This window comes from Centroberyx affinis, unplaced genomic scaffold (assembly GCF_046629955.1).
Source record: "Centroberyx affinis isolate AG114_WGS23_722 - 3 ecotype Tasmania unplaced genomic scaffold, CSIRO-AGI_Caff_v1 ptg000106l_1, whole genome shotgun sequence".
In the NCBI taxonomy this organism is placed as follows: domain Eukaryota; kingdom Metazoa; phylum Chordata; class Actinopteri; order Beryciformes; family Berycidae; genus Centroberyx; species Centroberyx affinis.
In genome coordinates, this window is record NW_027278808.1 from 365142 (window position 1) to 391034 (window position 25893).

General features: G+C 39.5%; 1 protein-coding gene and 1 pseudogene across 2 annotated transcripts; one reads left to right on the forward strand and one right to left on the reverse strand.

The window, feature by feature from the left end:
- Nucleotides 1–1849: 1849 nt before the first annotated feature.
- On the forward strand, nt 1850–12295 carry LOC139648262 (N-acetyllactosaminide beta-1,3-N-acetylglucosaminyltransferase 3-like). Of its 2 annotated transcripts, none has more exons than XM_071524341.1 (2): nt 1850–1947; nt 9274–12294. In XM_071524341.1, the coding sequence occupies exon 2, from the start codon at nt 9290–9292 to the stop codon at nt 10415–10417; it is 1128 nt and encodes a 375-aa protein (XP_071380442.1). In that variant the 5' UTR covers nt 1850–1947; nt 9274–9289; the 3' UTR covers nt 10418–12294. The 2 variants fall into 2 exon arrangements, with proteins under 2 accessions (XP_071380442.1, XP_071380434.1); XM_071524333.1 differs by lacking the exon at nt 1850–1947 and adding an exon at nt 3895–4122 and having other exon boundaries at nt 9274–12295.
- A 7301-nt stretch (nt 12296–19596) lies between these two features.
- On the reverse strand, nt 19597–23416 carry LOC139648276 (N-acetyllactosaminide beta-1,3-N-acetylglucosaminyltransferase 3 pseudogene; annotated as a pseudogene).
- Between the last annotated feature and the right edge of the window lie 2477 nt (nt 23417–25893).

Consider the following 25893-nt stretch of genomic DNA (forward strand, 5'->3'; position numbering starts at 1 on the left):
AGCTAGTTCTTTAGAGCGGAGATCCAATACAAATGAACTTCACTAAATTTTAAAGCACATCCATTACAGAGTACAGATTTCTCCATAAGCAACAGAAACTGGAAAATCATAAATTGTGGAGCCATTCAAAGTGAACGAACAGTAAGCAAAGAAGAGAAGAGTAATCTGGTTTTAATTTGTGTCACGGGTGTATACAAATACAAAACCAAACACAGCCAGAGCTGACTGCAGCAGAACAGGAACAGAAATTTGCTGCACCTTAGGCTTAGTGGATTGCTGCAGCCCAGAAACAGAAGGCTCTTGCAGCACAGGAACAGGAGGCTGCTGCGGCCCAACAGGAACAAGAGATTGCTGCGGCCCAACAGGAACAAGAGATTGCCGCGGCTCAGCGGGAACAGGGAGCTTCCGCGGCGCAGGAACAGGTGACTGTTGCAGCTCGGTGACAGGAAGCTTCTGTGGCGCAGGAAGCTGAGATTGCTGCGGCCCAGCACGAACAAGAGAGCGCTGCGGCTCAGCCCGAACAGGAGACCGCCGTGGCGCAGGAACAGGAGACCGCCGCGGCCCGACAGGAACAGGAACAGGGACTGACTGGACCCCAGTAGTGGCGCTGGGTAGCGGAGACTCTGTGGCGCAGGACTGCTGAGTGAGCCAGTGGCGTCGGGAGCCACGGGGACCTCGCCGCCTCTTGGTGCCTCCACGGGTCCCCGTGAAAAAGGCAAGACGAGTCCCCTCAAAGGACAACCGCTGGGCATCAGGGCGGCTCCCCAGATGATCCGTGGTAGAAACCAGGGGTTCCAGGAAAGCCGGGTCAGGACAGGCAGGTCTTAGGCTCAAAAACCCGAGCCTAACCGACTGAAGTGCTGGCTGGTGGCTAGCAGGCCCAAAACTAGCAGACTGGGACTTGGGCTGGTAGCTCGGCTGCTGCTGGAGCTTGGGCTGGTAGCTAGGCTGCTGCGGCCTAGGCTTGGGCTGGTAGCTAGGCTGCTGCGGCCTAGGCTTGGGCTGGTAGCTAGGCTGCTGCGGCCTAGGCTTGGGCTGGTAGCTAGGCTGCTGCGGCCTAGGCTTGGGCTGGTAGCTAGGCTGCTGGCTAGCTGACAAAGCCGCTTGACGAGCAAAATAGGCAAAAAGGGTCATGGTCTCTAACCCAGTTGCGGGGGGAGGGGACCTGTCTGCTGGGTCCATCTTGGTCAGTTCGTACTGTCACGGGTGTAAAGGTGTCACTACAGACAACAAGACAACAGCTTGGTATCAGCTGCAGTGTCATTTGTAATAGCATCTGATGACAAAGACTAAAACTTTATGCAGTATGAATGTAGTATGATGAAGTAATTATGTACACTTGTGGTTCCTATCAATACCTTCATCCAGGTTACATTATTAATTCCTGATGTACGAATAGCTAAATAATAAATAAGACCTTATGTAATCAGCTGAATTTACATGTTGTGGTTTAAGCAGATTGTCTGAGACTCAAACTCGTGACCAAAGACTTGAGACTTCACATGCATCGGAAATGAGCTATTGAAATGCTGCAACACAAGGGAAACCACGTTGTTTATCAGGGTATACCAGTCAGTTGTAACGTTTTGCATTTTGGTCATTTACTTTGGAAATTTACTTTTTTTCCTTTTAAACATAAACATGATTTTATTTACAGTTTTAGGTGAGATGGTTTTATAATCCATTGCAGTTACTTTGTCTCACCCGTCCAGTTTGTATTCCTTCTTCTCTCTTTTTAAGTATTTTATCATTTGTATCTATGTTCAAATAAACTAAACCCAAACAGTAAACCTGATGCATCTGTCTGCTAGTGAGTCATAATGTGTTAGCCAACACCCTCTGCATTCTTCCTGTGGATGCATAGGCAGCCTGGTCGTTAAAGAACCGCAAGTCTGCTCAAGTGCTCGACTTCAAAGAAGACACTGAGCTCCGACCTACTCACTGACGGTAAGTTGCTTTGGATAAGAGTGCCTGAAATGTGAAATTGAATATGTAAAGTAGTGAAAGTAATCTAAATTTACCAGCAACTTTGGCTTGTGTAGTAGTGTAATTCATAGCTGTGACTATGGTTGTAAAATGATGCATGATGCATTAGCAATGTGACATCAATTTCCAAGGATTATGAGTTATTTTTTTTTAGCACAGAACATTACCTGAATCAAATATATATCTAGCATGAATTGGGCAAGACTAAACAGCGGTTTGTGCTGTACACTCTTTAAAATGATATGTCATTTTTAACACATCTGTGTATCTTCTTTGGGACAAGATATGTTAATAACACATGCTGTGTTAAAATGTGTTGTTATTAACATATGTGGTGTTGGAAAGTAACACAAGTGTGTGTTGTCCCAGAAGACACACAGATGTGTTAAAAAATGACTCATCCTTTGTAAGAGTGTATGTTGTGCCACATGACCAAAATTTAAATCAGCTGAGCAAAATAGAGTTTCATCTTTGTATGTCAATCAGTTTTTGGCAAACAAGCTTTTTTATATCAAGGACCCCAAACAGATGCCCATTAGACCACAGAGGCACATCTTAAAAGATTTTGTCCCAAGGAACCCCAGGACCCAGCAAAGAACAACTTTGTTGTTAGTTACTGTGTAATTTTGTATAATAACTGCTACTATGGAGGAGGAAGTAACAGCAGGTTACAGTCATCCTTATTGTCATTGCTCTCTTTGTTTAGTGAATGTTTTATTTTCATCAATAGACGGCTTTCAGGTGACAGTGGCTTTGAACAGCTTGTGTTTCTAAATGTACAACTTGTCCGTCTCAACAGAACTAAATAGACATTGTTCATTTCTCTGCTGTTTGTGACTGGGAACTGATTATTTCATCACTGATCCATCTAATTGATTTTGTGTTAATCATAAATCAGCTTGTTAGCTAGCTAACCATAGTATTTGGTTAGGGCTTGGTCTCATGAAGCAACATTAGAGGGTTTATATTTTGGTCTAATGACTGTGGTTTACTTATATGTGGGGCACCATGGTAACTTAAGCACCTAACCCGGCTGGAGCATGTTCAGGCTATCCCATCCAAAATTATAAAAAGCCCGCCTCCTCACCAATCAACTCTCTTGAAAAATGACACCAGCATTCACAGAGGATCCTGTCGAATTTTTCAATAACCTTTGTTTGAAAAATTCCATCTACAAAACCTGATATGAACAGAAACACTGAATTCAAATGAAGACAATAATAAATAGAGCTGTACAGGGGGCAGTCTTAAATTGACAGTAAGAAGGGCAGACAGAGAAATAAGCGGAAGGCAATGGCCTTACTGTACCTTTTAGTTGGCATCGATCCTCTTTCTCTTTCCTCATACTCCCAGGTTTCAGTCAGTGGGCAAAAAATCCTGTTTAACTAGTAACTGTGGAGGAATTTATCTATGATGATCTTCCTATTTTCTTCAATGAATAATTATTGTATAAGGCACACCATAAGGCACAGATCTAAAAGGATGTGTTCCACATATTGCCCATGTGATGTGATGTGTCTTCACATGGGATTTAATAAAAATAATAAAATAAAAAATAATAATGGGTTTATACATGTCAGAAGCCAATCAAGGCAAAGCAAGGCAAACTTTATTATATAGTACATTTCATACACAAGGCAAATACAGTGTGCTTCACATAAAACAAAAAAAAAACACGCACTCCACAACTATTTAAAATGACATTAAAAAAGAAAGAAAGAAAGAAAGAAAGAAAGATATTGAGCAGTCACTCTCACACTGGTGACACCTCTGGTCAGCCAGTATCAAATTAAGTGTGTCTGCAGGATATCCAAAGATAATCACCTCCCGCTTCTCTGAGAGTGACTCCTTCTTTGTTCTAAGCCTACTGTAATATTAAAAAAAACCAAAGTTAGTTAGTCAAAGGAGAGTTTGATTGTAAACTTAGAGTCCAGGTGACCCGGTGTCAGCAGACCGGTCTCCTGTGGGAGTCATGATGCAGGAAGAGCAGTCAGCAGAAACAGCAGACAAGCACCGCCCAGCTGGCTGCACAGCGGACAGGACAGGATCATACTGCTGCCGAGTTAGGCGAAATGTTTTGGGTTTTTTTGCGGAGGGAGCCAATAAAAGCCTCGTAACAGCAAACCCTTTTCAACGGTAAGAATACTCATCTAGTTTTGTTTATTCTTTAAAATAATATCCAGTAGCCAACACGCTTAATCTCTCCTGGGAATTAAAGGTTGGATTCATTTCTATTCTATGTAAAAAACAAAACAAACAAAAAACGTTTTTTTCCCAGATTATAGGAGATCTCAACACTTTGGTTTTTATTTGGGGCTTAATTGGTAGGCTACATCATTCCGTCTAAATGGTGGTTAAATAAAATACTTAATGGATGACTGGCATATTCAGGGTATGAGCTCGTCTCAAACAGCGGTCAGACACTATTAAACATAAATTACAAACTAAATCAATGTTTCTGTTTCCATGATAAAATTCATTGTGTAAGATCTTATTCTCCCCCTGCACACACCAGCCTATAACACACAGTAGCCAGTCCGTCTGTGTGCGTCAGATGTAAATAACGGATCGTTAGCTTCAAAATAACCGGTGGGCACTCCAGTCCAACATATTTCTTGTAAACTAGCCTATATGTAGATTAAATGCTTATTTGCCACTAGCCTACTTATAAAAATAAAACGTCAGTGAATGCAGGGGATAATTATGAGTTCAGAAATGGCGATAGGAACCTTCCTTGTTTCAACCCCGATGAAAAATCGCTATAATATTCCTATAATATTCTTATAGTGACTTATAGTATGTCGGCATTAGGCCTACTAAAAGTGAGTAGGCTATAGTATTATTATTATTATTATACTTATTGTACTCGTTACTTTTCTTAAAAGTAATGAATTACTTTACTTATTACTCACTGAGAAAAGTAATTAGTTACATTACATACAAGGTCCTGTCTAAAGAGGTTAAGGTCTGGACTGAGCTATTGCTGAACTACAGGGATCTCTGGACTGCACTGACTGGACCGTCTTTAAGGACTCCACTGATGATGTTGGTTAGTTGGTTGATGTTGCCTCTAGCTACGTTGGTTATGGTGAGGATACTATTATTCCGACAAAACGTGTAAAGGTGTTTCCGAACAACAAACCTTGGCTCTCTAAAACAGCAAAGGATGTGCTACTCAAGAAACATAATGCTTTCCTACATGGATCTGACGCAGATAGGACAAAAGCTAAAAAAGAGGCCAGATCTGAAGTAAAGAGGGCCGAGCTCCAGTATAAGGACATCAATGAGGAAAAGTTTAGTAGTAATGACGTAAAGGCAGTGTGGAATGGCATGAGAGCCACGACAGGCCAGAAAACCAGGGGCAACAAGCCTATTAATAGTGATGGTTTCAATAGTAATACAGAATTAGCTGATGCGTTAAATGGATTTTATCTGAAATTTGATGACAGCCATGACTTCACAAATGAACATATGAACCTAATCTAAGTCGATGAGTGAGAGCACTGTATCTACTGAGCTCATGTTCAATGCCCAGAGTGTAAGAACTATGTGAAGTAAATGCAAATCTGGAAAAAGCCCGGGACCAGAGAGGATTACAGGGAAATTGCTGAATGTCTGTTGTAATCAATTGATCAACTGACTGATATTTTCTGTGACTGGTTTAACCTGTCCTTGGAACGGCAGAAAGTCCCCATGCAGGCTCTGGAAGGAGTCGATTATTGTACCTGTAGCTAAGAACAAGTCCCCCGAAGAGCTCAGCGACCTCAGGCCAGTGGCACTGACCTCTCTGGTCATGAAGTCATTTGAGAAACTGGTCAAGCAACAGCTTCTTAGCAGGGTTGAGGGTAGGGCTGAACAATTAATCGAAATTTTATCGAAATCGCAATATGGCCTACTGCAATTTTCAAATCGCACGAGGCGCAATATTTGTTAAAGGTGAAATGTGTGTCAAAATACCATTTTAAATTAAATATTGTGGTGCTGCAGAGATGTCCTGGCCTACACATCATATTCTACAGACTTAAGAAAACATCTTTGTTTGGTACAGATCCCCGCAAAAATCACACCATAATCATTTTAATATGTTTTTCAATGAAAATGAGAATAATGATGTAAAAATTATCATTCCCTCTAGTATCCCAAATCATATCGCAATTGCAATATCAGTCAAAATAATTGCAATTAGATATTTTTTCGAAATCCTTCAGCCCTATTTGAGGGTTTACTAGACCCCATGCAATTTGCTTATAGAGCCAATAGAGGGGTCGATGATGCAACGATCACTTTACTTAATTACCTGTATAGGCATCTTGATGGCACAAAAACTCAAGCAAGACTTTTATTTGTTGATTTTTCATCTGCTTTTAACACAATTTAACACATTTTAGCCAGTAAACTACTGTGTTTTTTTTAATCTCGATGTTAATATTGTTAAATGGATTGTGGATTTTTTGACATGCAGGCCCCAGAGGGTCAGGGTAAATGGTGCGCTACCACAGCAACGCTCATCTTCCACGGGCTCGCCACAAGGGTGTGTCCTGTCCCCAGTGCTTAAATTGTACATGATGAGGTCCCGGAATACCAAGGAGTCGGTGTTCCCGCAAGTCGGTCTGGAGGGAAAAGGTTTCGGAACATATCAAGACAACAAGCGTATTGGAGGCACAGTGGCCTAAACATTACTAAATGACCGACTATAATGACCTTAGAGCTCCGACTACTGGGGACCTATAACAATATTTGATTATTGTATAGGTTACATAATGCTCATTTTGTCCAAAACGATGGATTTTTTTAAAGATAAGACTGCATTGTGCACAACATAAAAATGCCCGCATACTTGGCTGTGAGATAGGCTATATCATACATAAACACATCAAGGAAACTGCAATGGCTTCAACCATTTACTAGACAAATTTTGTCTCGAGTAGTTACGCATTAATATTGAACACAAATACTTTCATAGGATATCTATTTTGAACGTAGGAAACAATGTCAGCGAATAATGAAATGTCAGAAATAAAACATGTCATGGTCATGCCATGCAGCTAGAAGTCGGCCTAAATGCGACACTCAGCTGGACCGCGCTGGTTTTGAAATGCCCACAGTGAAGTGGGGCTTACAGTCCTTTACATCAACCAATTATATTACCAATTATTTCTGGACACTCAACATAACATGCGCAATTGCCCACATATTTAACTGTGGGACTTACAAGTCTGCACTCCAAATAATTTCTGTTTTCATCTGTGCAAATATGAATTTAGATGTTATTGTCCCAGCAGAGAACTGTAACACGTTTACAAAAAAAACAAAACATGCTTACCTTGTCTAATTTTCCAAAAATAGTCCACACAGCGAACATATGGACAGTAAATTCAACTGTCTTTTAGCCATGACGATGTGTGAAGTTTACCATAACATACTGTAATAAACTTTGGCTGTTAAAGATTTTACACAGTACCAAACACACAGCAACCCATACACTGCACACTAATGAAACACAGTATCAAAATGCACATCAAGCAATAAGGACCACTCCAAACTGTAGGCAGGTCAGAACCATTTCTACCAATAGGGGGAGGCAGAGGGCCCCCTTAGCCACCAGCGTTGCCTCTTAATGGGCCCCTGGCAGGGTGTCAAATCACTAAAATCTATTTTTAAAATAAATCATATAGACCGAGACAAAAAAAACTCTTAACAAGACAATATATAAACATTAAACATGAAAGTGTTTTAGACTTATCTCGCCCCGGTCTGGCGACAAGACCCCCTCCGTGGGGCGCGACCATGGAGTCTCCTGTACAACCAGGATGCGCCCACAGAAACACTCGCTGCAGCCGGGATGCCAAGACAGTGACATTGCAACATTACTTTGTGTTACACCCTAAAACTATTGTGCTAGGCGTTCATTAGGCCAATAAATATTGTAGGCCTAAACCCACATTACCAGCAGAAGTATGTAAATAATGACAGACACAAAATCTTTATTTTAAAGTTCTTAACAAAGATAGAGCCTACAGGGCTATCTAAATAAACAAACTTGAACTAGAACTTGAGCATTAAATTCAGATTTTCCAGGTCGCATTTACCACTTGGTTGGCTCATTTGCGTGCGCTTTACTCGTAAGTCTGATATTTCCGACATGACTTGATAATGCAAATAAATAAATCTGGTCAGTGCCGTCCGAGATAGAGATATTGTACGGGTTCTTCATGTAGTGTAAACAACTACACATCAGGCACTTCCAGGTTTGTTTTGGACTGCTGACTTGAAACTGGCATAAGTCTGTTCTCTAGCAAACTGACAAAAAATGTGTTTGGGGTTGCAAACAGAGGTCTTTGATGGAAAACAGATTGGGATTCTTTTGGTTTGATTGATGGACTCATTGAACTCATTGATGGACTCATTTAAGTTTTTCTGACAACTGGGTGAGGCCAGTGAAGACCAGGCTACATCATGCTGTGCCAGTTTAAGTGGTATGCTGGGTTGTGAGCTTCCTGTTTGTTCAGATGTTTGACATGACCATGGGACCATGAGTAATATGAATGAAAACTCATTACATTTTTTTCTAATGTCTAAATGTCTGATGTAGTTAATGTGACATGTTCCACCCATTTTGAAAAGACATGACAACATTGGGTTGGTTTCCACCTCACACCCTGTGCAACAGCACAGCTTCTGCCAAGCCACCTCATCTCTGCTCTTTTGCTCACGCTCCTCCCTCTTCATGGCCTCTGGTTGTTGTTCAGAGCAGTAATGCCACAGTGTAGCTCCCTAGGTTTGGGTTAGGGTTAGTAAATCAATTTTGTGCACAGGATTTTTTTTTATGTGGATTGCAGTACACATTTGTGGGTTGTGTTCTGTGAGAGTATATGTTCATTGTTGGTTTGTGGAGCATTCAAACATGTCGCACTTCTGGCCACACCCCAGTTAGTGAAGTCAAAGCAGGTGTTTTTCATCAGGCAAAACACCTGAACACATAAACAGCAAAAACTTTCAACCCATAAAGAGCAGTGCAACAATAGTTTTCAGTTTGAATAAAAGTTTCCACCAAATGGCATACGGTATGTTATATAACAATGGGGTAATTCATAAAGACTAGTTATGAGCTTGTTGTTGTAGGATTGAAGCCTGGATGCTTTGGCACACGAGCACCTTAAAAACACAATAACTATCAGTAATGTATATAAAAGTAAATTGTTTTGTAACATCAGTTAATTTATTACTTTGATCATTTTTTTGTTGTCAGATTAAGACTTGACATGAGAACATTGTTTTGTTTTGCAGCTGCAGAGTATCAAGGATGAAACTGAAATGGGCAATGACTTTTCTGCTGACTGGAGCTTTCTTCTTGGTCCTCTATCTCTGGAAAGATGATTATGCTGTCCATGTAACCAAGCACCTCCAGGTATATGCGAGAAAGAATGCCAGTCAAAACAGGCCACCTACCACTAGGAGCTCCTATGTTTATTCCTGGCCAAGTTGTCAACAAAATGCGTCTGCAGCCAACATCACAGGCTTCACCTCTCTTCCTGGTCACATCCAAGACTTTCTCTACCACCGTCACTGTCGCCATTTCCCCATGCTGCTGGACGTTCCCGACAAATGTGGAGGAGCTGACAAATCTGTGGAAGTCTTCCTTCTGCTGGTCATTAAAAGTTCCCCCGAGAACTACGACCGGCGAGAAGTCCTGCGCAAAACCTGGGCCAACGAGAGATTACACAACGGCATGTGGATCAGGAGGATCTTCATCTCAGGAACATCAGGTGCCGGATTCGAGAAGCAGAAACTGAACAAGCTCCTGGAGCTGGAGCACCGCGAGCACAACGACATTCTGCAATGGGACTTCCATGACACCTTCTACAACCTCACCTTGAAGCAGATACTCTTCCTGGAATGGATGGAGAGGAACTGTCCGCAGGCTCGCTTCCTCCTAAATGGTGATGATGACGTCTTTGCAAACACGGACAACATGGTGGACTATCTCCTAAGCCAAAAGAACAATAACGGTAGCAAGCACCTCTTTGCCGGCTATCTGATCCAGCATATGGGACCCACTAGAAACCCAGAGAGCAAGTACTATATCCCTGTTCAGGTGCAAAAGTCAGACTCATACCCCCCTTACTGTGGGGGTGGAGGCTTCATCCTGTCTGGCTATACAGCCATGGTCATATACAAAATGTCCAAGTCAATTACCATTCTTCCCATTGATGATGTTTACCTGGGGATGTGTATGGTCAAAGCAGGACTCGGACCTGTTTCCCATATGGGTATGAAGATTGCAGGACTGGCCCTCCCCTCTAACAAACTAGATGTCCATGACCCTTGCTTTTATAGAGACGTTCTACTGGTACACAGATTCCTACCACCTCAGATATATCTAATGTGGCATAGAATACATGACCCTACTCTGAAATGTGGGCCTTCTTAGACACTGCTTTAGCTGTACCAAAATGTAACTTATAGTTACCGGCACTACTGTTTGGCACTTTGCATCCTGCACTTATTTGTAGTGTACTACCATGAGACCAGTCATGAAAAAGTTATCAAGACTTAAAGGAAAAATCCACCCTAAAACACTTTAACACTTTTGGAAAACAGCTGTTAGCAATGTATTTTGAATTCCTGGGTCAATTTTGTTGTTTGGTGTATTTTTGTTATTCCCGTGGATAACTAGCCAAAAGTAGACAACATTTTCCAATTTCCAGCAGCTACAAAAGAGCAAGGGCTTTGCAATGGCTAAAGGGTGTGATTCTCCATTTTTCTCCCCTCACAACAACAGCTACTGGTATTGTTCTCCGCTTACACACAAAAACCAAACTGTAGCTTCATTAAAGCTGGAGTAGGCAGCTTTGGAGAAATGAGCAAGAATTTGAAAGTATACAACAAACCAACAAACAAGGCAAGTTGAGGGACAGTGTGTACAACAAAATGGTAAATTACAACACTTAATCACAAAATTGGAAGACACTGAACATCGCAGTTTGATGATACACATCAGTGTAAGAGTATCCAAGGGTGGTGGTTTTTTGTTTTTTGTGTGTTTACATATTTGTGTGTTTGGTGGAGGGGTGTCAACTTGGCAGTGAGTTCACCCTACAGGGCTATATACTGTAGCATCCACTGTCTTACAAAAATATTTATCAAAAATGATTTCTCAGGTCGTCTTAGGACTCAAAATGGAACATAATTACATTTTCTACTGTAATATACAAAAGTTTACATATGTTTTTGTTTTTTTATTCTGAGGATCAATTATTTAATTGATGGAGATAGTGCCTTTATCTTAGCTCAACTACAGGACGTCTAGGGGACAAGCAATGAACCAGAGCTGGGCAGGTATGACATTGACTTTTCTCCAATGGACCTCCATGTTGGTGCCAGATGTGGCTACATATCAATATATACATTTATGAAGGGGTATATAGTAATAGTTCACCTCCAAATGAGATTCAGTCATAATCTACTCACCCCCATGTCAGTGGAAAGTCCACTGAAGTTCAAAGGGCCATGAAACATGCAGCAACTTAGCCCCTGTAGTTCCATCTCAGCCCTCTAACAAAGTATTGAAGCTATCAGGGCCATCTCTTTACAGTTTCTGAAGAAGCATAAAATGTCCATCAGTTTCTTCAAACAGCTCGGGCAGCATAATCCAAGTGTTTTTTAGCCAAACGATTGTACCATGGGTCCAAGAGTCTGATATTTGTCTCATTATCTCTACATTTTGCTCACTGATGATAATGCTCTAGTCACATGTGAACCCTACACTAACAAGCAGTCAGTAAAGTGGAGCGTTTTTTCTTTTTTTGAGGTGAACTATTCCTGTAATTTTTATTAATCCAGGGGAGATTTGCTGACTACATATTTTTTCGGCAACACATTTTTTTTTTTGCCTAGTTTCACAGTCATACACCTGGACACATTCGCACCTAGGAGCTGCCAAGTACAACAATTTCCCAGTGTTGGTCACCGAGCAGCTATACTGGAGCAGTTGGGGATTAAATGCCTTGCTCAAGGCCACTGTGATGCCAGTTGTCGAGCGTAGGGAGAGTCTTTTGTCATATTTTCTCAGTTCTGGGGATTCAAGCTGACAACCTTCCTAACACAAGCCCGCTCTGTTGTGGCTTATGTGAAAACAATGCGATGAAGTATTTTAGCTGCTGTATGTGGCCAGTTTCCAGGATGTTTGCATCTTTGAATTAAATCTTTTATCTCAATTTCTTTTTATTTCAAAGTTTTAATTTTGTAAATTATGATTAAAAGACTGAAAAAGACTTTTAATAAAGAGGGGTGAACTGACTTTTGAACATTTTAATTCCCTGTGAGTTTCTATAGCTGCTATATTTTAAACTTTAACTTTAAACATTTTAAAATTATTATTGTTATTATTATTATTATTATTATTAGTAGTAGTAGTAGTAGTAGTAGTAGTAGTAGTAGTAGTATTCAAAACTGATAATGATGATATGTATGGAGACAAGAATTGGCCATAATGACAAATAAATTAAAAACTCAACAATAAATAAATGTAAAAAAACAAAAAACAAATACAAAAACATAGACATTTGGAAATAAATATACATAAAAGTAACCAAGCATAAATAAGACATAACATTTAGATATCCACAGCATTAAGAGATTTGGCTGCCACTGCATAGGACATATTAGCACATTATTAGATTATGCAGCAGGAAATACAGAAATAAATAGGCCTACTGAAATAAATTAGTAGGGAATAAATGAATAAGGAAATGAAATGTGTTGTTATTAGTTATTAGTTTTACTCATTTATTTACTGAATTAAACTGCATATTATTTTATGCATTTATTTATGTTTGTGTGTATTGATAGATTTCTTTTTTATTAACTTACACCATTTCTAATTATGGCTGATTCTGTCCTCCATAGGGAAGTAAACTATCTTTGTTATCTCCGCCAAGGAGGTTATGTTTTCGATGCCGTTTGTGTGTTTGTCTGTTTGTTTGTCTGTTAGCAGGATTACGGAAAAACAACTGGCCCGATTTTCATGAAACTTCATGGAAGGGTGTAGCATGGGCCAAGGAAGAACCCACTAAATTTTGGAGTGGATCCGGATCCGACTCACGAACAAGTAATAATAGCACGAACCTTGGCGGAGGTCTGCACTCTCCGAGTGCCCTTCTAGTTTTTTAATTAACTGTAATTAACTTTTAAAAAAATACAAATTATACAAAATATTCTAGTACACAATACAAAATATTCTAGTACACATACTATTTACATTCATAAGACAAAAGATTTACGTACATTGACACATTTTCCTACATAATAATAAATACTTTTTATTTATATAGAACTTCAAACAAACTTACAAAATGCTAAACAACCAAGAGAGGTAAAAGACAAAGGAAAGATCAGTGAAAAAAATCAGTAATAAATTAGTACAATAATAATAAAGCTAATATTAGATTAGATTAGATTAGATTAAACTTTATTGTCATTGCACAGAGTACAGGTACTAAGACAATGAAATGCAGTTTTGCATCTAACCAGAAGTGCAAAAGAAGCAGTAAAAAAAGTGCAGTGCAATGTAATGTGCATATGTATAATATATAAATAGAATAAGCTGTAAGGGTAATAATAATAATAATTTATATAGTAAATAATAATAATAATAATATAATAATAATATATACAGTATATGCAGTATGGTGTATATACAGTATGAACAGTATTAACAGAATGATATGAACAGAGTGGTATGAATATGCTAAGTATATAAATAGAATAAACTGTAAGGGGTAGTATGAGTGTGCTAAGATAAATAACAGTATAAATAACAGATAAATAACAGTATGAACAGTATAAACAGTATGAACAGTGGATAGAAATGCAAGATATATACAGTATATATAGTATATAAACAGTCCTGGGGGGGGGGGGGGGGGGGATGGGGAGGTATCCGGGGATGGGGGCTATCACCGTGGAGCAGAGTTCAGTAAGGTGACAGCTGAGGGGAAGAAGCTGTTCCTGAGTCTGCTGGTCCTGGAACGGAGAATCCTGTAGCGCCTCCCAGAGGGGAGGAGGGCAAACAGTCTGTGGCCGGGGTGTGAGGTGTCCCTGACGACGCTGCGCGCCCTCCGCAGGCGCCGCTTGAGGTGGACAGTCTCGATGGCAGGGAGTGGAGTACTGGTGATGGAGGAGATGCGTTGGGAAGTTTTTACCACCCTCTGCAGTGCTTTCCGGTCTGAGACAGAGCAGTTGCCATACCAAACTGTGATGCAGTTGGTAAGGATGCTCTCGATGGTGCAGCGGTAGAAGTTCACCAGGATCTGAGGAGACATGTGGATTTTCTTCTTCGTCTCAGGAATACTAGTATGAGTCTCCTTCAGTCTCATACTAATAATAATAAATAAAAAGGTAAAATACGATATGATGAGAGTATGTTTTTAGGAAGAGATTCAAAAGATGTTGCTGAGCAAAACTCGGTCACCTTTAGGCTTCAACAGGAGCCAGTCAGACGGTTCCTGCCTGAGGATCTCAGGCTGCACGCAAGCTCATAAGGGATCAAAAGTTAGGAAAGAAAACTAGTGGAAAGGCCGTGCAAAGCCTTAAAACAAACAGGCAACCAATGAAGAGATGTTAAAATAGAGGTGATACGGTTCCATCTCTTAGTGTTAGGCAAAAGCCTTGCTGAGAATTTTGAACAAATTGGAGTCGTTCTGCTTCTTTTTGGTTAAGGCAATTAAACAGGGCGTTGCAGAAGTTAAAGCATTATTTAGCTAATTTGGTTTCTCATCTAAATAGTTGGGGTTACAACAACTCTCTCCCCCCCTATTTATGTAAAGCACTTTGAATTGCCGATGTGTATGAATTGTGCTATATAAATAAACGTGCCTTGCCTTGTCTAAGTGAATCTCATTAATCCTTTTACTCTTTGGCTACAGCCCAGCTTTCTCCATGACTGTGCACTTTAATTGATTATTTCCATTTTGTGAGACTTTATACTTTCCCTCCACTACATTTGAGAGGGAAATCTTGTACTTTTTCCTCCACTACATTTATCTGCCGGCTGGAGTTACTAGTTACTTTGCAGAATAAGGTTTTACAAACAAAACATACGATAAGCTCATAAAATATGTTGCATTGTTAGAGTTTAAACTCCCCAACAGTATATGGAGCAGTTAGACCGACAACATTAAAATACATTAAAAAACATAACATTCAAAAAAATAACATTAAGATACTTAAGTACATTTTACTGCTAATACTTCTATAATTTTGAACGCATAACTTTCACAGCCTGCCAGGCTTATGGGCCCGCTGCCACATGGAAAAAGCAATCAATTAAGAAATCAAACCTGCTCTGTCACCAGCCCAGCCCAGATCCAAATATGTTCTTCAACATATTTGATTTTTTGCCCATCTAGATAGATTCACGTGTCAGCCACAACTATAATTAGTTAAGCCTATTGTTGTTGTCCTGTTCAAGATTCAGCGTCACACCTTTTTTACCTCTATAAGCGACCAAGGTCTTGTAAGGTCTTGCAACAACATTGCAAGAACCTTGACGACATTGACAACATTAAGAGTCACACAATAGAACGAGTAAGCTAGTTCTTTAGAGCGGAGATCCAATACAAATGTTTAGTGATGAGATATAATACTGCTAATACTTCTATAATTTTGAACGCATAACTTTTACTTTTAATTAAGTATTTTTTCCAGTATGGTGTTACTACTTTTACTTACGTAAAGGATTTGAGGACTTTTTCCAGCAAACAGGAAGTTTGAAAATGGTAGCAGGTATATTTTCATCCAATATCAGCGTACTGAAAGTGTCAGGAGAGGACATTGTCTGACAGCAGGATGCTACACATGTCAACAAATCAACAACAAATCTGATTCCAGTCCCAGTAACTTTAAACAGGTATGATGGACTAAGCTGTCCGCTTTGCCATAACTGACCTTCTCTGGCATTCCTCCCAATGACAAACACACAAGGGAAAAGCTGAATAAAAAAACAATAAATAATGTGAGCATCAGTCAAGACTGCAGTTTACCCTTGCTTCATAATGCTATACTAGGCTTTCCAAGCATGAGGAACCACTGGCTGATTTACCAGTTGCATCATTTTCACCCCAAACAAACTGAACCAAAGTAGTAAACAGAGCTGAAATACATCATCTAAATTAAACATGCCAGGTGTGAACACACCATAAATGTGTTCACAAAGAAAGAAAGAGAGAAAATGTAAAATAATAACAGCCTGCCAGGCTTATGGGCCCGCTGCCACATGGAAAAAGCAGTCAATTAAGAAATCAAACCTGCTCTGTCACCAGCCCAGCCCAGATCCAAATATGTTCTTCAACATATTTGATTTTTTACCCATCTAGATAGATTCACGTGTCAGCCACAACTATAATTAGTTAAGCCTATTGTTGTTGTCCTGTTCAAGATTCAGCGTCACACCTTTTTTACCTCTATAAGCGACCAAGGTCTTGTAAGGTCTTGCAACAACATTGCAAGAACCTTGACGACATTGACAACATTAAGAGTCACACAATAGAACGAGTAAGCTAGTTCTTTAGAGCGGAGATCCAATACAAATGTTTAGTGATGAGATATAATACTGCTAATACTTCTATAATTTTGAACGCATAACTTTTACTTTTAATTAAGTATTTTTTCCAGTATGGTGTTACTACTTTTACTTAGGTAAAGGATTTGAGGACTTTTTTCCAGCAAACAGGAAGTTTGAAAATGGTAGCAGGTATATTTTCATCCAATATCAGCATACTGAAAGTGTCAGGAGAGGACATTGTCTGACAGCAGGATGCTACACGTGTCAACAAATCAACAACAAATCTGATTCCAGTCCCAGTAACTTTAAACAGGTATGATGGACTAAGCTGTCCGCTTTGCCATAACTGACCTTCTCTTGCATTCCTCCCAATGACGAACACACAAGGGAAAAGCTGAATAAAAAAACAATAAATAATGTGAGCATCAGTCAAGACTGCAGTTTACCCTTGCTTCATAATGCTATTCTAGGCTTTCCAAGCATGAGGAACCACTGGCTGATTTACCAGTTGCATCATTTTCACCCCAAACAAACCGAACCAAAGTAGTAAACAGAGCTGAAATACATCATCTAAATTAAACATGCCAGGTGTGAACACACCATAAATGTGTTCACAAAGAAAGAAAGAGAGAAAATGTAAAATAATAACAGCCTGCCAGGCTTATGGGCCCGCTGCCACATGGAAAAAGCAGTCAATTAAGAAATCAAACCTGCTCTGTCACCAGCCCAGCCCAGATCCAAATATGTTCTTCAACATATTTGATTTTTTACCCATCTAGATAGATTCACGTGTCAGCCACAACTATAATTAGTTAAGCCTATTGTTGTTGTCCTGTTCAAGATTCAGCATCACACCTTTTTTTTTCTTGCAACAACATTGCAAGAACTTACAAGACCTTGACAACATTAAAAGTCACACAATAGAACAAGTAAGCTAGTTCTTTAGAGCGGAGATCCAATACAAATGTTTAGTGATGAGATATAAAGTCAGAATTCTGAGGTATAGTCAGAATTGCGATATCTGACATATAAAGTCAGAATTCTGAGAAATAAAGTCACAATTGTGAGAAAAAACTCACGATTCAGTCATTTTCTTTTTTTATTCTGTCAACCACAACTATCATTAGTTAGGCCTGTTATCGTTATCCTGTTCAAGGTTCAGCGTCATAGTTTAGAGCCAAATTAATTCATGTCTTTTTTCTTTTTTTTTACCTCTATCAGTGACCAAGGTCTTGTAAGGTCTTGACAGTTCTCTGGCATTACAGTAGCCTGTATTGCACAGAAATATAAAAGTCACATTTTCACAATAGAACGAGTAAGCTAGCTCTTTAGAGCAGAGATCCAATACAAATGTTTAGTGAAGAGGTAATGCAGTGTATCACCATGCAGAGTAATACCGCTTGGTCTTTTGCTTTTTTGGCTTGAGAATGCAATGTGATGTGAAAATGCAAGGAGGGAACGGAGCATGGGCTGGAAAGTGAGTTTAATAAAGCCAGAAATCTCAGCACCTGGTGAGGTAATTCGCCGAGTCATTGATATCGATCAACAACCCTAGTGCCCACGACTCATAGATGTATTATGGTCATTTTGTGCTATGGGGCAGTACAAAAATTAACACACCTTTAAAAGTAGAGCGAAAGAGCAGCAGTAGTTCAGCAGGCATTTGTCTGCACAGCAGTGAATGCTCTTAACTTGCATAATAGGAATTGCTATTCTTTCTCCTTTATTGTCTTAGCTGTTTTCCATATTATTGTCTTTTATGGTCTTTTATTGCCTTGTCTATTTCTAGTGCTTTATCCTTGTCTTTGACCCTGTTTATATTATTTGTATGTGGATGGCTGTTGTGAGATATTTGCTCTGCTCACCATACCTTAATGGTTTAGGACCAAAATACAATTCTGATCTCCTTCAGGTCTTCTGGTCTGCTTACTGTTCCCAGGGTCAGAACAAAGCATGGCGAAGCAGCTTTTCGTTTTTATGCTCCTCATGCCTGGAACAAACTTTCCAGAACATTTGCGGTCTGCCTCCACTTGACAATCTTTTAAATCAGGGCTTAAAACGTTTCTGTTCGCCAGAGCTTTTTAAGAAATCTAGGGCAACACTCATCTGCACTGTTATATTTATTTATTTGTTTATATCTTTTTTATTTTCTTTTAAATGTGATTTTAATGCACTTTTCACTTTTCTAATCCTCTTGCACTGTCTTTTCTTTTATCTTTCTATTTCACTTGATTTGAACTGCACTAGTTTACTTTTTAAGTCTTTTATCTTGTGGATCTCTTGTCTGTACTTTTGCACTTTTTAATTGTACATTTTTTTTTACCTTTATTGTATTGTTATTACTCTGTAAAGCACTTTGAATTGCCTCAGTGTATGAAATGTGCAAAATAAAGCTGCCTTGCCTTGCCTGCCAAACAAATGTCTCCTTGGGGTTTGATTGGCAGGTGGTAAAACTGGCTACATCGGTCATAGCTGATCTTTTAATTTCCTTACTGTGACAGTAGAGACAACAAAATGGCACAGTATGATTCATTAAAATGGAACAAAAGGTAAGCTGGCAAGTCAACAGGTGACTCATTCTTCAGGAAAACTACCAACTGTCAGGTAACAGCCATACCTGGTTTTTATACTCGCTGATCAGTCAACATTTAGGGATGCCACTTGTTCACTTTTCCAACACAAACTTAATATAAATTTGAAGTACATCTGTCACTGTTTATGTGACATACTGTTTTATTCTGTTAAAAGACAACAAAGAGAGGACATACAGTACTGTGCAAAACTCTTAGGCAGAAAGTGAAGAGGCTTTCAAAAATAATGAAATCAAGTTTAATAATGAAATCAGTTTCTAAATCTAAAAACTTTTACTATAAAGAGACATACACTAATGCAGAAGACATATAAATAAACCTCTAAGACAAAATGTATACAAAGTCTAGGGTGCCTAAGACTTTTGCACTTTACTGTATAACTATAGAAAATGGAACACACACACACACACACAAACACAAGTATTGTGAAAACATAGAATACTTTATTTCATTCATTTTCCTGAACGACACCATGTGCAGGTTCAAGAGCTTCATCCATGGTGCCATCTGTCAGCGCTGCAATAATCATTATTCTACCAAAAAATAAATAAAACCCCTCTTCAAAAATAAATAAACTCAAAACTCTTTCAGCACACTAATTATCACTCAATTAGCACTAATGGATTTTCAGCAGTACAACATATTTATACTTTTTTTTTTGAGACAAGACAAAGCAAAATACTGAAATCAAACTGTTTGTACACAAAACCATTAACAGCAGAATTTAGCTCGTCAGTGAAGGCAAATCAACCAGTTCTGACAAGGCAAGTCGTCCTAACACCGAAAACAACAACCGTCCTCTGCTCAGTGAGAGCTACACAGCCTCCAGGGGCATTTTACACAAAGAAAAAAAAAAAAACACACTTGTTCCCATAGTAGCACCAGTGCTCAAAAGTCATGTAGTGGGCGCTGCAAATGCTGTAAAGCTGAAGTTGTTGCACCTCGATATGAGAATGCGAGGGTGCCTGTACCAACAATGAGGGTCGAGACGATGATATTTGCAAAAACCAAAAACCCTGTTTTTGCATTTTAATTTGATCACAGTCTTGTTTCAATAAAAGTGCTTGTGACATCTCACATGTGGCTTTGACTTACAACTGAACATTTAGCCCACTTCGTAGAAAATACCGAGATATATATTGTGTATCGCTATTCAGCCTATAAATACCGAGATATGATTTTTGGTCCACATCGCCCAGCCCTAGATTAGGATATAAACAAAAACCACTCATCACCAAAAGCAGTCACCCTGGTAAATCAAAAGGACTGAGCACATCCAACTTCCCCCCCCCAATGGACATAAGTACTACTCACTTGTACATATAGGCACCTAGCACTTTTATTATTTCGTTCTGTTCTTTTGTTTCTGTTGTTTATTATTTTGTTCAAATTCTAAAAAAAAACAAAAAACTAGAAAACCTGAACAACGAGACTACAATAAATACTACCTTTCTCGAGGTTGTAATGTCCTATTTTTCTTGAGACTGTGTTTAGAATCAACTACATAGTAATTATTGAGGCTGTAGTTTGTGGTAATGTTACTGGATTGCAGTATATTGTAAGGTGTAGGTATTACTCATGATGCAATATCTTAAAAAATATTTGAGATAATTGGTTGCATTAAACATTGCTATTCCCTGCTATGAGGCCAGCACATCTCAGACAGTCATTAAATAAATATACAAATGTTATAACAAAGTATAAACTATAGTATAAAATAATTTATGAATCAAAATTGCACATTTTGCTACTTACCAGTGTCAGGCCACACTATGTATATTATTTTGTAATGGAACAACTGATGACTTCTGTGTTTCTGTTACTCCTGTTACTGATGAGTTGATGGACCTCATCTTTTATCTAGTCTTCCAGGACCCTGCACCTGATCCAGATTTTGAAGATCCCCATCCCAGAAGACCTGTGCGCCCAGTCTGGCAGGCATTGCAGCCACGTGTCTCGGTTCAATCAAGAGGCAGTCTGAACCCGACGCAGCTGGCAGCATCAGGGAGCTCACAGCATTTGCACAGCACCACACACTGGTATCAATACTCTGACCCTGAGACCTAGAAAGCCCCAGCACTAGCTGACAAAGGATCTGTAGGCTAGACACTGAGAAGAGGGTACACACACTGTCAATATGTTTAATTTGAATACTTAGTCTCTCCTTTTGTTGTTTTGGTTATCTGGCATGAGGTCAGGTTGTAGTTGGGTGTTTTCCACGAATACATAACAGATAACTAAAAACATCAAATTATAAATCATTTTTGTGATTGATACTGCACTACACGTTTCACATTTAATTTACATGGGTGTGTAAAGGAAAAAACGTATATAATCCCACACACAGTGTCTACACTTACATGGTGCTTTATTACATTTCAATGACTGAAATGTAATAAAGCACCATGCAAGTGTAGACAGTGTGTGGGATTATATTACTTATTCAGTAACTTTTGTCCTATACCCCTGTCACTAAAAGACTGGTGTGCTAAAGATGTGCTAAAGTTTTTTCTACATGGATGTGTAATAAATTATAACAACACAGTTATTTTACTCAAATTTATTGTCATGTAAAGTATTATCCAAAGTCACATGTTCAAATCAATTCATGCACAGAATGCATAAAACAAACTTACTGCTCTATACCTCTAAACTGTAAGGGCCCATAGTCTGCTTTATAAATGTTCATTGGATTCTGTAGTAGTGAATCTTCACTGGCCTCACGATTCGATTACGATTCAGAGGGCTACGATGCGATTATAAAACGATTATCGATGCATCTTGATGCATCAAAATTTTTGATTTCTATACATGATTTTTTTTTTTTTCTCACAAAAATACTGAGTGATTTTTCTTGGATGTATGTCACAAGCTGTATGCCGTCCATTTTTTTTCTTAGTTAGCCTACTCTATCAGCTGGCCGCAGTAATACCTGCCCAACTGAAAGTCACGTGACATGATATCAGCATGTTGATTGTCTGTTGCATGAACATAGCTGCAAAAAGTTCAAACACGTTCAACTTGAGCTTTTCAGTTAATTGCAGGGGGAGATACACAGTACAACTTCACCATGTAACGCCAGCCAAAGTGTCTAAGAAAGCCCCACATTTCAGCATTTCAGATTAGGGTCATGTATTCTATGCCACATTAGATATATCTGAGTTGGTAGGAATCTATGTACCACTAGAACGTCTTTATAATAGCAAGGGTCATAGGCATCTAGTTTGTTAGAAGGAATTTGCATTCCTAAATTCTTGATACCCATATGGTAAACAGGTGCGAGTCCTGCTTTGGCCAGACACATTGCCATGTAAACATCATCCATGGGAAGAAGGGTAATGGACTTGGACATTTTATATATGACCAAAGCTGTATAGCCGGACAGGAGGTAGCCTCCACCTCTACAGTAAGGGGGGTATGAGTCTGACTTTTGCACCTGAACAGGGACATAGTACTTGCTCTGTGGGTTTCTAACAGGCCCCTCGTTCTGGGCAAGGTGGCCGGCAAAGAGGTGCTTGCTGCCGTTATTGCCCTTGAGGCTTTGGAGATAGTCCACCATGTTGTCCGTGTTCGCAAAGACGTCATCATCACCATTTAGGAGGAAGCGAGCCTGCGGACAGTTCCTCTCCATCCAATCCAGGAAGAGTATCTGCTTCAAGGTGAGGTTGTACGTGGCGTCAAAATAGTCCCACTGCAGAATGTCGTTGTGCTCGCGGTGCTCCAGCTCCAGGAGCTTGTTCAGTCTCTGCTTCTCGAATCCGGCACCTGCCGTTCCTGAGATGAAGATCCTCCTGATCCACACGCCGTTGTGTAATCTCTCGTTGGCCCAGGTTTTGCGCAGGACCTCTCGCCGGTCGTAGTTCTCTGGGGAACTTTTAATGACCAGCAGAAGGAAGACTTCCACAGATTTGTCAGCTCCTCCACATTTGTCGGGAATGTCCAGCAGCATGGGGAAATGGCGACAGTGACGGTGGTAGAGAAAGTCTTGGATGTGACCAGGAAGAGAGGTGAAGCCTGTGACGTTAGCTACAGATGCATTTTGTTGACAACTTGGCCAGGAATAAACATAGGAGCTCCTAGGGGTAGGTGGCCTGTTTTGACTGGCATTCTTTCTCACATATGCCTGGAAGTGCTTGGTTACATGGACAGCATAATCATCTTTCCAGAGATAGAGGACCAAGAAGAAAGCTCCAGTCAGCAGAAAAGTCATTGCCCTGTTTGGCTTCATCCTTGATACTCTGCAGCTGCAAAACAAAACAATGTTCTCATGTCAAGTCTCAATCTGACAGCAGAAAAAGCTATTATGACTAAAATAATAAATTAATTGATAAGACTCTTTAATAATAATAATAATAATAATAATAATAACAATAATAATAATAATAATAACTATATACCACCTTTAAAAACAGAGTTTACAAAGTGCTTTGACAGACAAAATAAAAGCAGAATACTCAAAATTTGAATTTAAAAAGCAATGTAACAATAATAAACAGGGATTCAATTCAGATAGGAGGACAGAGGTGGAAAAGAGCAACATTCAAGTAAATAGTGGAATAATTGTAAGATGAAAACCAAAATAAACAGTAAGGTTAAAATAAAATAAAGGTAAGATAAAATTAAGATAAAATTAAGTTAAAAAGATAAAAGACGATAAAAAACAATAGAAAGACGATAAAAGATGATAAAAAGTCAATAAAGGGACGATAAAAAGATAAAAAGACGACATCACATAAAAGCAAGTCTATAAAAATGAGTTTTAAGAAGTGATTTAAAAGAAGTCACTGATTCTGCTAGCCTTATCTCCTCAGGCAGGTCGTTCCAGAGCCGAGGGGCCCTGATGGAAAAAGCGTGGTCACCTTTAGTTTTAAGGCTCGACTTTGGAACGGCCAGAAGGGCCCGCCTGAGGATCTAAGGCTGCGCCCGGCTCATATGGGGTCAACATATCTGTTATGTAGCTTGGAGCCAGACCCAAACGTGCTTTAAAAGTGATCAGTAAAATCTTAAAATCAATTCTAAACCGAACAGAGAGCAAATGGAGAGAAGCCAGGATTGGGGTGATGTGATGTCGTCTGTTAGAACCAGTAAGAAGCCGAGCTGCTGCGTTCTGAACTAGTTGGAGGCGAGAGAGTGACTTTTTGGTTGATAGTTACAGTAGTCTAATCGTGAGAAGATTAGGGCGTGAATTACTTTTTCCAGGTTGCTGTGTGATAGCAAACCACTCTTCTTACGTTTCTGTTCCTTTCTCCTACAGTCTCTTTAATTCCTGGGTGGATTCATTTAGCCAGAGCTGCGATGTTCTAGTTGACTCTTTGTCTTTGTAGGGGGCGACAGAGTCCAGGACAGTCAGACAGGTGTCATTAAAAAGGGAAACCAGCCCCTGTTTTGTTTTTTTTAGGGGTCCAAGCACATAGTGCTGGGAACCCTATTGTTTCTGTTCAAATTATTAGGGGCTGAAACCCTCTTGTTTTTGTGCTGGATGTTATTATTATTTTCCTGCCACGTTGGTGCAAATTCCCGTGAGTTGGTACATCGCAGAGACATCAAATTTGGCCCAATGACAGATATTGGTAACCATTACTAGGTCCAGAAAAATGAACCCAATCAGCCTGAAGGTGGCGCTATAATTCAAGGTTTTACATTAAAGGCCATCACTTCCACACCGTAAGTCAGATTTTCACGAAACTTGGTCCACATTATACAGGTCACCATTCTCTACAACTTTGCCATTTGGACCCTCAAGGTGCGCTTGGAAAGTTTTTGAGATATTTTGAAAGTTTTGAAAAACACATTTTAACATCTCCTCCTACACCGTTTGACCGATCACCACCAAAATGTTTATGTAGCATCTACAGACCTATCTCATTAAAAGTTGTTGATATCTACTGTCGTTTTGAAGATATTAATTTTTAAATTTGAGAGAGAGCGTGGCCTGTCAGCTAAATTGTCGTAACTTCATGACCAATTGTCCAATCATCACAAAACTTTGTGAACATGCTCAGACATCATCAATGACCATGTGTGCACAGCTGTTTTAATCATGAACAGTAGGGGACGCCACCAATGCGAAAAGTTTATATCTCGTAATCGGCTACATGGATTCGTAAGAAATTTGTTTTCCATGATCTAGGGTCATGATTCAGTCGATGCATAAAATTTGGTAAAGATTGATTAAAGTGGACAGCAAATCTAAATTTCTAGACATTTCACATTCCAAAATTCAAAAAATCTAAATAAATCACCCGTATGTCCTAGAGAGCTGAAATTTTTTCAGCACATCCACTGAATTGTGAGAAAAGTTTGCCTCACTGCAACCTATGGTCAATTCAGTCCGTCACTCTATATTTTTCAAAATATGCAAAATCAATTAACATCTATATCTCCACAAGTCTTGCTACCAAAATTGTCACAGACATTCTCTAGATGATAGATATCAAGTGTTTCAAAGGGTGTTCAGATCGGTCAAACGGTGAGTCCGCAGTGACATTTAATATCTTGCTGTAATTTGTACTGTATGCACAACATTTTCTATTTCATCAAATTTTTAAACAAATTTCACCAAAATATTTGACAGTACACTCGAGAAAAGCAGGTTGATGTGTGATTTTTTTAAAAATGTTATCCCCAACAGTTAAATTGTTGTGAATTTTTTAAGTTTTGTGACATCCGTGTCTCTGCCTTCTGCTTGTGAGGTTGGTTTGGCTTCCTGGCTCAGGAGCCAGTGGGCGGGGTTGGAGAGGGCATCAGGAGACT